The 14419-nt window shown below is 50.2% G+C and overlaps 1 protein-coding gene across 2 annotated transcripts in view; it reads left to right on the top strand.

The window, feature by feature from the left end:
- Positions 1-14419, top strand: part of COL5A3 (collagen type V alpha 3 chain) — a 44321-nt gene that overhangs the window by 15849 nt on the left and 14053 nt on the right. For both annotated transcript variants that reach the window (XM_043911438.1, XM_043911437.1), the window contains exons 21-44: positions 52-105; positions 303-347; positions 1202-1255; positions 1392-1436; positions 2569-2622; positions 2724-2768; positions 2906-2959; positions 4649-4693; positions 4803-4856; positions 4995-5102; positions 5527-5580; positions 9222-9275; positions 10209-10253; positions 10434-10487; positions 10612-10656; positions 11072-11125; positions 11217-11270; positions 11521-11574; positions 11709-11816; positions 11993-12082; positions 12436-12489; positions 13551-13658; positions 13753-13860; positions 13944-13997. In XM_043911438.1, coding sequence (XP_043767373.1) covers positions 52-105; positions 303-347; positions 1202-1255; positions 1392-1436; positions 2569-2622; positions 2724-2768; positions 2906-2959; positions 4649-4693; positions 4803-4856; positions 4995-5102; positions 5527-5580; positions 9222-9275; positions 10209-10253; positions 10434-10487; positions 10612-10656; positions 11072-11125; positions 11217-11270; positions 11521-11574; positions 11709-11816; positions 11993-12082; positions 12436-12489; positions 13551-13658; positions 13753-13860; positions 13944-13997 — 1494 coding nt within the window. The remainder of the gene's footprint in view (positions 1-51; positions 106-302; positions 348-1201; positions 1256-1391; positions 1437-2568; positions 2623-2723; positions 2769-2905; positions 2960-4648; positions 4694-4802; positions 4857-4994; positions 5103-5526; positions 5581-9221; positions 9276-10208; positions 10254-10433; positions 10488-10611; positions 10657-11071; positions 11126-11216; positions 11271-11520; positions 11575-11708; positions 11817-11992; positions 12083-12435; positions 12490-13550; positions 13659-13752; positions 13861-13943; positions 13998-14419) is intronic.

The raw sequence follows: 14419 nt of genomic DNA, 5'->3' as shown, positions 1-14419 counted from the left end.
TGGCCTCAGAGCAGGGATGTTGGATTAACATTAGTTCCCACTTCCTTGCAGGGCCCCCGAGGACTGATTGGCCCTAGAGGCTCCCCCGGACCCCTGGGACGCCCGGTGAGAACGTCGTTGTATTTCTACATCCCTGTTTGTCCTTGCCTCACCTTTATCTCCTCTGCGTGTCCATTCCTTGCTGCCTGGCTTCTCTGCCCACTCACTGTTCCTCCTGAGCCTCTCAGCGTCTCAGACACAGGCTGAGACACAGGCTGAGACCACGTGTGCCTGCCCTGGTCTCACACCCTTTCCTCCCCCAGGGTGTGATTGGAAGTGATGGTGCTCCAGGTGCCAAAGGAAATGTGGTACGTGTTCCGACACCTGATGCTTTCTTTCTTTCTTGATTTTTGGCTGCACTCAGTCTTTGTTGCTGCATGGGCTTTTTTCTAGTTGCGGCACGTGGGGGTTACTCTCTAGTTGAGGTGCACAGACTTCTCATTGAGGTGGCTTGTCTTGTTGCAGAGCCCGGACGGGCTCCAGGCGCGTGGGCTGCAGTAGATGCAGCACGTGGACTCCGTAGTTACGGCTCCCGGGCTCTTAGAGCGCAGGCTCTATAGCCGTGGTGCGTGGGCTTAGATGCTCCTTGCCATGTGGGATCTTCCCAAATCAGGGATCCAACCTGTGTCTCCTGCATTGGCAGATGGATTCTTTACCACTGAGCCACCAGGGAAGCCCCACCTGATGCTTTCTTTTAAATTAATGAATTGATTAAATTTTTGTTTGTGCTGGGTTTTCATTGCTGGGCACAGGCTTTCTCTAGATGTGGCAAGCCGGGGCTACTCTTCACTCTGGTGTGCGGGCTTCTCATTGCGGTGGCTTCTCCTGTTGCGAAGCACAGGCTCTAGACACGCGGGCTTCAGTAGTTGGCAGCTCGTGGGCTCTAGGGTTCGGGCTTAATACTTGTGGTGCATGGACTCAGTTGCCCCATGGCATGTGGAATCCTCCTGGACCAGGGATTGAACCCATGCCCCCCTGCATTAGTTGGTGGGTTCCCATCCACTGTACCACCAGGGAAGTCCCCCTAATGCTTTCAGACACTCTGACCCTATGACCTCCCATATCCTTGCCCGCTCCCATGACCCCTTCTCTCATTTCAACATCACTGACACCTCAACACCACAACCCTTCCAGCTTCACAGAATCCTCACTTTCTCCCCAGGGTCCTCCAGGAGAACCAGGCCCCCCAGGACAGCAGGGAAATCCTGGGTCCCAGGTTTGAGCTATTTTTCCAATAAGGGGGGTGGTGGTGGTGGTCCATGAAGGTCACAGACCATTCCTAGCTTCTCCAACTTCTGCACTCACTGTCTCTTTCTAATGCTTTCCCCCTCTCTCTTTTAAAATATCTCCAGGGAATTCCCGGCCCCCAGGGACCCATTGGCACTCCTGGGGAGAAGGTGAGTGACAGCCCTCCTCCCCCATCCTGTCTTCTTCCTTCAACTCTGCCTGCAGCAAAAACTTCCCATTGGGCTCCTTTTGTAAGGGGCCATGGATAATGATCAATTGCAACATTCCCTAAACAAGCTCAGAGTAACCAAGTGTTATTGTTGGAGAAGGGCTGATGGTGAGAAATAGACCTTCACAAAGTTTAGAGTACAAGAGGATATTATCAAACACGGGGAATCTCTCAGAAGCCAGAAAGTATTACCAAGATTCATGGGCCAAGAAATCCCTTTCTCTGGGGTCTTGCAGTGCCATCTTTGTTCTTCTGCACATCTGTTTCCATCTCCCCTGGAAGACAGGATTGTTTCTATATACATCTTGAAAAAGTGAAAATGTTAGTCGCTCAGTCATGTCGGATTCTTTCTGACCCCATGGACTGTAGCCCACTAGGTGCCTCTGGCCACAAGATTCTCCAGGCAAGAATACTGGAGTGCCTTGCCATTCTCTTCTCCAGGGGACCTTCCGAACGCAGAGATCGATCCCATGTCTCGCGCATTGCTGGTGGATTCTTTACCGTCTGAGTCTGTTCTCACTCCAGCTTCTAATTCTACACAATCTTGTGCTGCTCTGTCACTATTTCAGTCCCCAGCTCCTTAGGATCTTACAGTTTCTTTACCCAAACCCATCTGATCATAGTTTCTATGAGGCAAAGTGTCGCTTCCCCCAAAATTTCAGCAGAGAGTCTGACTGGCTTAGCTGGGCCAGGATCCCCTCTCTGGATTCATCAACTGGTTGCACAACATAGAGGGGTCACCACATGCCTGTGTATACCCACCCCTCTTTTGTGGAACTATGGGTTGAAGCAGCTTCTAAGGAAAAAGTCCCCCATCCCAGCATGTCTCTCACACTGTTTTTATACCCCGCCTGAATTCTCCCAGAAGCAGAGGCTTTCTGAGGCACAGAGAGGGGAGGCAGCTTGTCCAGGGTCATGCAGCAAGTTTGGAATTGCTGTGAATAGATTGCTTGACCAGTAGGATCGGCTTTTTCTCTAACCTTGAGGTAGCTGCATGTCTGAGCAGGGATGTTCCTGGTGGAATGCCAGGCTCTGAGACCCTGTATCTCTCCCTATTTTTCATCTTCTTTCAGGGTCCCTCTGGAAACCCAGGAATTCCAGGCCTCCCAGGATCTGAAGGCCCTCCGGTGAGAACTAGATTCTGGGAGAAAGAGGAAGGAGAAGGGGGAGGCCTGGGAGTTTAGATGGCAAATCAGGTCTTTGACAACGCAGAATGTCTTTCTCCCAGGGTCACCCAGGTCATGAGGGCCCAACAGGAGAGAAAGGGGCCCAGGTAAGTGACCTGAAGAGGGGCTGATTTGGGGATGGGGGTTGGCAGGCAGGGCCAGGAGTCTCATGAGAAGAGGGATGAGGGCGCTGGGAACATGGAGGGGGAAGAACAGGTTGACACTGATCTTATCTCCATCTCAGGGACCAGCAGGGTCAGCAGGCCCTCCGGGCTATCCTGGACCTCGGGGTGTGAAGGTAAGTGATGCTTGGGGCCTGCAGTTAGGGTTGATTCATCAGCACTGACGTTGGGAAGCCAGCTCCATCAGACACTTCTACAAGCGTGTGAGAGAGGAATCAGCCTGCCAGGCAAGGTGCGGCGGGACTGACCCTATGAAGTAGGGTGTGTGCTACTTTGAAGCTGAACTGCCAAAGGGTAACATTACAGCATAGTTGTCACTTTGTAGTTGAGAACAACGAGCTGAACCCATTTCACTGTTAAGTGCCCACATCACATCCCCAGGTCAACACGTTATAATCAAGCAGAGGGTTGTTTTAAAAGCTCAAATAGATAGCCAGTGGGAATGTGCTGTTTGATGCGGAGAGCTTAAATCAGTGCTCTGTGACAACCTAGAGGGGTGGCAAGGGGTGGGAGGTGGGAGGGAAGTTTAAGAGGCAGGGGACATTTGTATACCCATGGCTGATTCACGGTGATATATGGCAGAAACCAACACAACATTGTAAAGCATGCATCCTTCAATTAAAAATAAATTAATTAAAACAAACAAAAGCAACAAAAACTCAAGCCAAGAGCCATACAATCTACAAGCCTAGAAATGCTAGGACTAGTTGACAGCTGTACTGAATAGAGAGTCACTGTTGACCAGCTGTGGGGACACTGTCATTAAAATCTGTGTGGTAGCTAAGTCCAGTTACCTTGTAGCCAAGTACAGGTATCCATTACCTGTAGTCTAAGAACGGAGTTTGGTTGTAGCCAAAAGCCAGCTCCTCACATTTTTGCATTATAGACAAGCTTAGTTACCTTATAACCGAGGAGGTGTAGTTATGTTGTAGCTGGCCACGAAGTCCTGTGGGTGTCCAAGCAGAGTTCCATCAAAAGTCAGGCATGGTTTTCTACACAGAGTTGAAGGCTATGTTTCGGCTGAGTCTAGTTACATGATAGCCACGGTCAGAAAACAATTTCGGTCAAATTCGGTTACACTGTGGTCAATGAATTGCCCTGTGGCTAGAGACAGTCCTGATATTGTCAAAACACATAGTTACATTGTATCCAAGTATAACTTCATTGTAGTCACTGAATTCCATTATAGTGTGTCTCCCTGTGGCTGGAAACAGTCACGCTATTGTCAAAACACAGTTATAGTGTATCCAAGTACAATTTCATTTAACTCACAGAGCTCAGTTACGCTGTAGCCAAGTGCAGCTTTTCTTAAGGCCCAAGCCAAGAATTCAGTGTGAGCAGCATCTGGGCTTGCGTTGAGCAGTCTCGCTGTAGCCAAGCACAGACTCCCCTTGTTGCCAGGCACAGAGTCGCACTGTATCCAGCACAATGCGAAACATTCCTTCGCCTTTAGAGTGAAGCTGGGTTCTGGAATGTTCATCCTTTTTCTCCTGCCAGAAGGAACTGTGGACACAGTGTCCCTAGGAGATGGAAATCAATTACTTGGAAATTTGGCCTTCCCTTCACACCCCCACACAGATGACCTTGGGAGGCTGCCAGTGAGAAGGGGCGGGGGAAAGGCAATCTCATGCACACCATTCTAGTAGACGTTGGGGCAAGATAATTTTCTCTGGGGCTGCTCCCTACCCCCTCCCTCTAGTCCTGCATCCTCTTGGGATTGTCCTGGCTGTTTCAGGCAGAGGACTGAGTTCAGGGCCCTTCTTAAGTGGGGGCAGCGTGGGGACTGAGAGTTTCTTTCTTTTCAGGGAAACTCTGGCAACCGGGGCTTCCAGGGGGAGAAAGGAGAGAGGGTGAGAAAGAAGGGGATTCTTTGGGAGAGGGGAACCCTAATAATGGGGCTCTGACTCTGCCCTTTCGTGAAAGCCTTGACTTCTGATCTCTGTACTGTCTTCCACCCAGGGAGAGGATGGTTTCCCAGGCTTCAAGGGTGATGCGGGGCTTAAAGGAGATCGGGTAAGATGATCTCCAGAGGAGCGGTCTGGTGAATCTGGGGGACTTGGGAAAAAACAGGGAGGAGGCGAACTGGGGCAAAGACAGGGGGCAGGGGTGACAAAGAAGGACTGATATCAGGGTTTCTCCTTTCTGTTCCAGGGGCAACCCGGACCCCCAGGTCCTCGGGGAGAGGATGGTCCTGAAGGGCTAAAGGGGCAGGAGGGGCTGGCTGGTGAGGAGGGGCCCCCAGGCTCAGCTGGGGAGAAGGTGAGTGGACCTGGTCACACCCCTCTAGTCTTTCCCCAGCTTCCTGCAGTCAAGATGTTCCTTGGCCCTTTGCCTTCAGCCTTCTGTTCTTTTATCTCCAACTTTAGGAAGCTCTCCACTTCTTCACTTCTGCAGCTCAGGATGATAGAGCAATGCCACCCACACTATCTTATTTATATCCCTGTAACCACTACAGGCAATAGACATTTTTTATCCCCATTCTACAGACAAGTAAACTGAGATTTGGAATGGTTGAGTGAGCTGTCCAAGGACATGCCCCTAGCAGGCAGGGACCAGGAATTGAACCCATGTTTCCCTGGATCCCACCTTCCTCCCTCTGCCACCATGCCCCAGCCATTCTGCCCTTCCCCTACTGACCCCCAAAATTGCAACCTCTGACTTTTTCCCTACAATCTCTCTGCAGGGCAAGCTTGGAGTGCCGGGTCTCCCAGGTTATCCAGGACGTCCAGGCCCTAAGGTCAGATGCTAGGAGGCGGGTGGTGGGCAAGGGTATGGTTTAGAGACTGATTAACATCTAGGGTTCTAGGCTGTGGCCTGGGGGTGTGAACTGGCCACCTCATGGGGCACTGAAAGTAAGATGTGGGCTTTGGCATCAAACTTAGGCTCAAATACCCAACCTTATCTGCTAAGTGGCCTTGGGTAAGTCACTCCTCACCTGCTAAGTGACCTTGAGTAAGTCACCCCTTAATACCTGCTAAATGAACTTGAACAAGTCTATTGAGCCATTTTCTCAGTTGCAAAAAGAAGATACCAGCGGTAGCTACCTCATCAATTTGATTATAATAATGTTGATGATTTTGGTGATAATAAATCTGTAGGACCCTTCTTACTGGTATGATTGAGGTTGGCTCAAACAGAAAGTCAGTAAGGAGGAGAATCATAAAAAACATGCAGCTTACATATCTTGAATTAATTATAACTTAGAATGTATTTATGTAAAAATGTACATTTGGCTGCCAATGTTTTGATGGATGAGGCTATTGGTAAGACATGTCTTTCTGCCTAAGCCACACCCGTATTACATCACTGACAATTTGTAGTTTTTGTTTACATAAAGCAGAGCAGAAAAATCAAAGACATTTAGAAGAAATCCGAGCACAGAATCCTCGAGTTCCATACTTTTGGCGTCCTGTTCTGGCACAGTTATCTTGCGTTTGTGTGTGCTTCAGTTGTGTCTGACTTGTTTCAATCCCATGGACTGTGGCCCGATAGTCTCTGTCCATGGGATTCTCCAGGCAAGAATGCTGGAGTGGGTTGCCATGCCCTTATCTAGGGGATCTCCCAGACCCAGGGATGGAACCCGCCTCTCTTTTTTTTTTTTTATTTTTTATTTTTTTTTTTTATTATTTTTTTTTTCCAGTGGGTTTTGTCATACATTGATATGAATCAGCCATGGATTTACATGTATTCCCAATCCCGATCCCCCCTCCCACCTCCCTCTCCACCCGATTCCTCTGGGTCTTCCCAGTGCACCAGGCCGGAGCACTTGTCTCATGCATCCCACCTGGGCTGGTGATCTGTTTCACCATAGATAGTATACATGCTGTTCTTTTGAAATATCCCACCCTCACATTCTCCCACAAAGCCGCCTCTCTTATGTCGACTGCATTGGTGGAAGAGTTCTCTACTACTAGCGCCACCTGGGAAGCCCTATAGTTATCTTGCTCATGCCTAATTTGACAGTGATTTTTTTTTAATTGCTTTCCTTTATATTAAGTCTTTTCCATCTCTCTCTCTCTCTTTTTTTTTTTTTTTTTGGTTGAGCTCTGCAGTTTGCAGGATCTTAGTTCCCAGACCAGGAATTGAACCCAGGCCCTGGGCAGTGAAAGCTTTTTGTCTTAACCACTGAATTGCCAGGGAATTCTTGTCTTTTCCATGTAACTTTGATTTTAGAGATATCTTTCTTTTCCCTTTCTGCATTTCATCAGTTTTCATAAGCTTTCGTTAAATCACATGAGTTCACTGGCAAGGGTAACTGCTATAAACAGGTTTGGGAATTAACTCAAGGCACCAAAACTCGGAGCAGAACTCAGCCTGTTGGAGCAGAAATTCCTGGGAGTTCGAAGAAATTCAAAGGCTCATAGCCAAGACAGAGCAGTGTGCCTTGGGCATCAAGTAATGAACACATTACAGGAGGCCAGATGTATCAGTTAAGTTGAAGTCAGTTTTGGGTTGCTAGAATAAAAATGTCTTAGGCTGGATGTTTTAAACATAGAAATTTGTTTTGGAGGCCAAAAATCTGAGATCAGAGCGCCAGCATGGTTGGATTCTGTGAAGGCTTTCTTCCTGGTTTGTAGATGAACATTTTCTGTCTTTGTCCTCACATAGCGGAGGAAACAGCCCTGATGCTGGGAAAGATTGAAGGCAAAAGGAGAAGGGGTCGGCAGAGGATGAGATTGTTGGATGGCATCACTGACTCAATGGACATGAATCTGAGCAAATTCTGGGAGATAGTGAAGGACAGGGAAGCCTGGCATGCTACAGTCCACAGGGTCACAAAAAGTTGAACGTGACTTAGCGACTGAACAACAACAAAGGAGAGAGGGAGGAGACAGAGAGAGAGACAGACTGAGAGAGATACAGTCCCCTTTCTTTAAAAAGAAAAGGACTTTTTCTTAAAAAAGTTTCCTTTCTTTTTATTTTGTATTGGGGTATAGCCAATTAACAATGTAGTGATAGTTTCAGGTAAACCATGAAGGTAAACCATATGTATGACTCATATGACTCAGTCATACATATGCGTGTATCCATTCTCCCCCAAACTCCCCTCCCATCCAGGCTGTCACATAACATTGAGCAGAGTTCCCTGTGCTGTACAGTCGGTCCTTGTTGGTTATTCATTTTAAATATAGCAGAGTGTACACGTCCATCCCAAAGTCCCTAACTATCCCTTCCCCCGTCCTTCCCCTGGGGCAACCATAAGTTGGTTCTCTAACTCTGTGCGTCTCTTTCTGTTTTGCAAGTAAGTTTATTTGTATCATTTATTTTCAGATTCCATATATAAGGGATGTCAGACTTACTTAACTCAGCATGTCTAGTTTCTTCTTCTTATAAGGACACTAATCCTATTTATGAGGCCCCCACCCTCATGACCTATTTACTTCCCAAAGGCCCCACCTCCAAATATTATCACACTAGGGATTGAATATTCAACCTATGAATTTTTAGAGGACACAAACATTCAGCCCATAGCAGTTAGTAATCGCATGAATAACAATGACAATTAACATGTATTGAACTCATACTATGTGCCAAGTACTTTGTAACAAAACCAAAACTAAACAAGACACTTTCTACACATATCCCATCTGTGCTAACCAGAACCTTGTGAAGGAGGTATTGTTCATATCCCCAGGCTACAAACAAGGAGACTGGTGCTCAGAGAGGTTAAGCCATTTGTCTAGGGCCACACAGCTAGTCCAGTGATGGATCTAGGATTCAAAACACAATGGGGGGGGGGGGAATGAGATGGGATATTGGAGCCTATGATGTCTCCCCCCCACCCCCAGGTCAAGGGAGGATGCCTCCAAGATGGGCAGGAAAACAACTACTGGAGTCAGTTAATAAGTATTGAATAAGTGCCCACCATATGCCAGGCAGTGGGGATTAGGACCAGAGCATTATGTCCTAGTCATTGAATAAGTAAGTAGATGAGCAAGGTCATTTCAAGACAAATATTATAGGGGAAACAAAATAGAAAAATGTGTTAGTGTGTGATTTGAGGATGAGGTGGCCAGGATGGTGGTGGGAGGCTTCTTGAAGGAGGTGACATCTGAATGAGATCTAGATGAGGAGGGGATCTGAGAGAAGAGAACTTTAGGTAGAGGCAGACAGTGCAAAGGCCCTGAGGCAGGAATGTACTGGTATGTGAGTAGCATTAAAGAGGCCAGTGTGGCTGAAAGGAGTGAGAAAGAGGAGAGAGGAGGAGAGGATGCCTGAGGGCTGTCTTGGAGGAGGCTGGGACTGGAGGGACCAAAGAAGCCTCTGGAGTCAGTGACTTGGAGATGCCTGAAAAGATGGCATGGCCAATTGGAGGGCTAACATTGCCCACCACCCATTCCTCATCCCCATTTCTTCTCTCTCATTCTCTTGATTCAGGGGTCTATTGGCTTTCCGGGACCCCTGGGACCATTGGGAGAAAAAGGGAAGCGGGTGAGTCATGATCTAGGGGTCAAGGGGGAGGGGAAGGGCTTGCAGGAGAGGAGGAGTGTGTGTGGCTGTGTGTGACAGCAGGTGGGGCCCTAGGCAGTTGTGTCTATGTCTGGGAGCATGTGTGTGCACACACATTGCCACATGCAATGCAGGCACATGTAGGTGATCCCACCTGCACTGCAGCATGCATGCCCGTGTGTCCATGCGTGTGTGTGCATCCTACGTGCCCTTCAGTGCAAATCAGGTGGGGCCTGGATGCTGCAGCCTAGGGGCTTGTGACTGGGTGAACAAGGGCACCAGCTGCACGTATTTTGTGTGACTGTGGGCATAAGTGCGTGAGAGGGCATGTCGATGTGTATGAAAGAATAGGGAAACACACATAGATGTATGTGTTTCTGTGCATCTGAGGGATTGTGTATACATGCATGTGTTGTTTGGCTATGTGTGCACTGTAGCTATGTAAATGGATATTGTGTATATGCACCCATCATGTATACTACTGTGTTTATCAAGACCATGTCCTCACATGAGCCCATGTACATATGTGTTTATTACACTGGGTAGACACATGGACAAGGAACATATTACATAAAAAGCTCCATGTGTCATCTCGAAGCTGTGGTCACCCCTTGCATGCCATGGTGGTACCCAATCCTGTATGCATACCATGCAGCTGTGATAAATAAACAGGTGTCTGTGTGAGTGAACATGCTTCTAGGTGTGGACTCTGTAGGTGCAATCATAATATAACTGGGTGTCTGTCATCTTTTCATCGTTAGGTGTGTAAGTTGTGTTTATGTATTTGAGTGAGTGAAAGGCTTGTGAAAGATGTCTGTCTTTCCAGGTCTCTGATTGGGTGTATTTGTGTGTTTCTATCCTGTCTTTGCACCATCACCACCTCCTTCTTCCCCCTCACCCCAATTTATATTCCAGGGGAAGGCCGGGCAGCCAGGCCTGGAAGGAGAGCGGGGACCACCAGTAAGAAAATGGGGACAGGGCCAGAAGGATGGGCGATGAGGGGAGAGGTGGGTGGGAAGAGAGTCTCGGCATGTCAGTGGTCCTTGGGTGGTCACAGAGAGAATGGCCCCTAAGGACTCCGCCTCATTTCCTGGGCTCCCCCACCCTCTCCCTTCTAATCTTTGCTTCTCTTCTCTTCAGGGTGCCCGTGGAGATAGAGGACAACCAGGGGCCACGGGACAGCCGGGCCCTAAGGTATGGGGAGGATGGGTGGTCAGGCAACCCCACACAGGCCTTCTGGTTCAGGCTCCCCAAGTCCCTTCCAATACATCCCTGTTGAGTTTGTTTGGCAGCCTGAGTCTAATTCATTCTATCCTAGGGTGATGTGGGCCAGGATGGAGCCCCTGGGTTCCCTGGAGAAAAGGTGAGTGAGTGAGTGAGTGTGTGTGTGTGTGTGTGTGTGTGTGTGTGTGTGAGATTCTGGGTGGGAGACAAGCCCAGAAGGTAGGGAGACATTATAATGAAGAAGCAGAAAGAGCCTCTGATATCCGAGAGCTGTGAGTTCAAGTCTTAACTTTGCTGCTCACCTGCTCTGTGACCTTGGCTGAGTCACCTAACCTCCCTGTGCCTCAGTTTCTCTCTCTACCAAATGAGAATAACCACAGTCCCCCTCCCAAAGGACTGCAGTGGCAAATGAAATGACTTCCTGCAGGTAGAATGTCTGACCCCATGCCTGGCCTGCAGGAAGCACCCAAAATGCTTGTTGTCATTAGGTGGGACTCAGACGGAGGGGGAGGAAAGCAGAAAGGATGCTCTAATGATTTCTGCTTCCGTTTCAGGGCCTCCCAGGTCTGCAAGGTCCTCCTGGGTTCTCTGGACCAAAGGGTCCCCCTGTAAGTGAGCGGATCCTGCTGGAGGGAGGGGGAGCCAGGCAGTGGGGAAACTCCTTATTGCTCTTCAACTCTCTCACGCTTTGTCCATCAGGGTCCCCAGGGGAAAGAAGGGGTACCTGGACACCCTGGACAGAGAGGAGAATTGGTGAGCAACCCTTTGACCTCTGACCCTGGACCCCTGACCCTATTGGGCTCTTCATTTCTTCCACTCCATGATATTTTTTTTTCATTTATATTTTATTAAAAAAAATTTTTTTTGGCCACATCTTGTGGCATGTGGGATCTTAGTTCGCTTACCAGGGATGGAACCTGCACCCCTTGCAGTGGATGCTCAGTCTTAACCACCGGAGCACCAGGGAAGTCCCATGACACCTTCTTTCAATGCTTCTCCTCAGGGTTTCCAAGGTCAGACAGGCCCACCTGGACCAGCTGGTGTCGTGGGTCCTCAGGTCAGAGTGGATCCCACAGGTCTCCCCAGTTTTGCACCAGTTCGGGGATATTTGGGGGGAGGGGAGGTGGTGATCCCAGACAGAACCACTACCTGAGGCCGCCTCCATTCAAGATGAGCCTTCTTCTTCTCCAGGGAAAGACAGGAGAAGCAGGGCCTCTGGGTGAGAGGGGACCCCCAGGGCCCCCTGGACCTCCTGGTGAACAAGGTCTTCCGGGCCTGGAAGGCAGAGAGGGGGCCAAGGTGAGACCACCACCCCATGGGACATCTCGGTTGAGTGATCCCAAAGATCCTGGAATGGCCTCACTGTCATCTCCAGGCTCAGCATCAACCCTGGGGGAGAGGGGACCCAGACTCACAGATTGAGGGGAGACGCCCCCTCCTCCACAGTCTGACTCCCCTCCCCTGGACTCCTGCAGGGGGATGTGGGACCACTGGGACCCCTTGGGAAGGAAGGGCCACCTGGACCCAGAGGTTTCCCTGGTCCCCATGGAGCCCCTGGGGACCTGGTAAGTATGGTTTGCATGTGCCCGGCAGGGCTGTGAAGTGGAGAAAGAAAGAGGGTCTCAGGAGGGACATGGCCATAGCATCCTGACCATGGAGAAGGAGGGATGGATCCCTGAACCTCAGTGCCGGGAAGGGGGTGGGAACTCTGAGCCCCCCAGAGTAAACACAGGACCTGGGGGCACTTTGGGGGGTCTCTCTCTTTCTGGGGAAGCAAGTCATGGGGGCTTGTGGATCTTAGTTTCCTGACCAGGGATTGAGCCCAGACTCTCAGCAATGAGAGCACGGAGTCCTAACCACTGGACTACCAGTGAATTACCTTTGGGGGTCTCTTGACTATGAATCATCTCCTCCTTAGGGACCGACTGGTTTAAAGGGTGACAAGGGCCCCCCGGGTCCTGTCGGTGCCAACGTAAGTATAAACCCATCTGCTATGGGGGGTGGGTAGGGTGGACGGGTCTCAAGATATCTGGGAAGCTGGGTGTGGTCATGATCATGTCCAGCTATTTTGGGAACCAAACAGGCTTGAGTCATATTCCTGTCTGCCACTCACTGGCCGGGCAGTCTATCATTTCACCAGCTTCAGTTGGTTTGTCTGTAAAATAGTCCCATCTCTAGGTTGTAAACCTCAATTTGATCTGTCCAACACATACTTACTTGCATGCCAGACCTTACCATTTAAATGTGGGCTCTAGTTCCCTGACCAGGAATCAAACCTGTGCCCTCTGCATTGGAAGGGCAAAGTCTTAACCACTGGACCTCAGGGAAGTTGGACACAAGCCCCTTTAAAAACCTCCTTTCTCCTCGAGCTTACTACTATCTAGTCAAGAAGATAATGGATCAGTGGCGGTGAATGCCACAAAGTCAAATAACACAGACCAGTGGGGAGCAGGGGAGAGCCCTTAAGTAGTCTGGCCAGGGGACTTTCCTGGAGGTGCAGTGGTTAAGGCTCCATGCTTCCAGTGCAGGGGGCACTGGTTCAATTCCTTGTGGGGGAACTAAGATCCCACATGCCACCCTAAGGTACCAAAAAATAAAATAAATAAAAAAGCTGACTAGGGAAAGTCTCCTGAGAAGATGACATTTGAGCTGAGACCCGAGGAAAGAGCCATGTGGTTGGCTAGGAGAAGAGTGTGTGCCAGGCAGAGGGAACAGCATGTGCAAAGTCTTGAGGCTGGAGGAAGCAGTAAGGGAGGCCGTGTGGCTGGAGGGAAGTCAGTGGGAGGAGGTGAGGGCAGGGAGGAGATGGGGGCAGGTCGCGCAGGGCCTTGTGGGGAGCTTTTTTCCTCCAAGTGAGGTGGGAGCCGAGGAGGTCACGTGCTCTGACTTGGATGTTCACAGCGCCCTCTGGCTGCTGTGTGGGGAACAGCCTGGACTGGTGGTAACCACCTAACTCAGGCTGCTTGCAAACCCTCCAATAAATGAGATCTCCTGTTATTGCTATCATTCCTGACCCTCCACCCCTGTTTTCAGGGATCCCCTGGGGAGCGTGGTCCTGTAGGCCCAGCAGGGGGCATTGGGCTTCCTGGTCAAAGTGGAGGCCAAGGCCCTGTGGGCCCCACAGGCGAGAAGGGTTCCCCGGTAAGTTCCTGCCCCCTCCATTCATGCCCAAGGACCAGCCCTCCACATACCAGGACCGCATTTCTGCCCTAACTCTTTCCATTCCCCCTAACAGGGTGAACGTGGCGCCCCTGGCCCCACTGGTAAAGATGGGATCCCCGGGCCCCTGGGGCTTCCTGGACCCCCTGGAGCTGCGGGGCCTTCTGGCGAGGAAGGGGACAAGGTGACACAGAGGCAGAGGGAGGGGTTGGGGGAGGACAGGGGAAGAGGGAGGCTGGGTCATCCCTCATCCTGTTTCCTCTGCAGGGAGAAGTGGGTGCCCCCGGTCACAAAGGCAGCAAAGGAGACAAGGGAGATGCGGTGAGTGGGGGACCCCAGAGAAGGAGCTGGTCTTTGGGGAGGGCTAAAAGGGGTATTGAGAGAGTGGGCAGGGGGGTGGGTCATGGGGTTTCCTGCCTTCTTGAGCCCCATCTTGACACTCGCAAGTAACAGAAGTCACTTAAGCTACCCAGAATAAAGGGGCCAACTGCGTTCCCAACTGCCCTCCAGGAATTCAGTCTCAGCGCCCATTACCCAGAAGCCAGCTCAGTCCTGGGAAATTGATGGGACTTTGGGGCCAACGTTCTGATGGGCCAAGCTTGTGAGAGATGCTGTGTCTGGTCCCATGAGTTGGTGGCTAGGAAGACAGGGTTGTGGGGAGGGAAATGCTGTTTTCTCATGGGGTGGGCAGTGGACAGGGGTGCAGTGATTGATGTCACTAGTTTTTCCCCTTCATCTTTTTT

The sequence above is a fragment of the Cervus elaphus genome, chromosome 9 (assembly GCF_910594005.1).
Source record: "Cervus elaphus chromosome 9, mCerEla1.1, whole genome shotgun sequence".
Taxonomy (NCBI): Eukaryota; Metazoa; Chordata; class Mammalia; order Artiodactyla; family Cervidae; genus Cervus; species Cervus elaphus.
The sequence above is the reverse complement of the archived record's forward strand: the minus strand, read 5'-3'. Positions and strand labels throughout refer to the sequence as shown.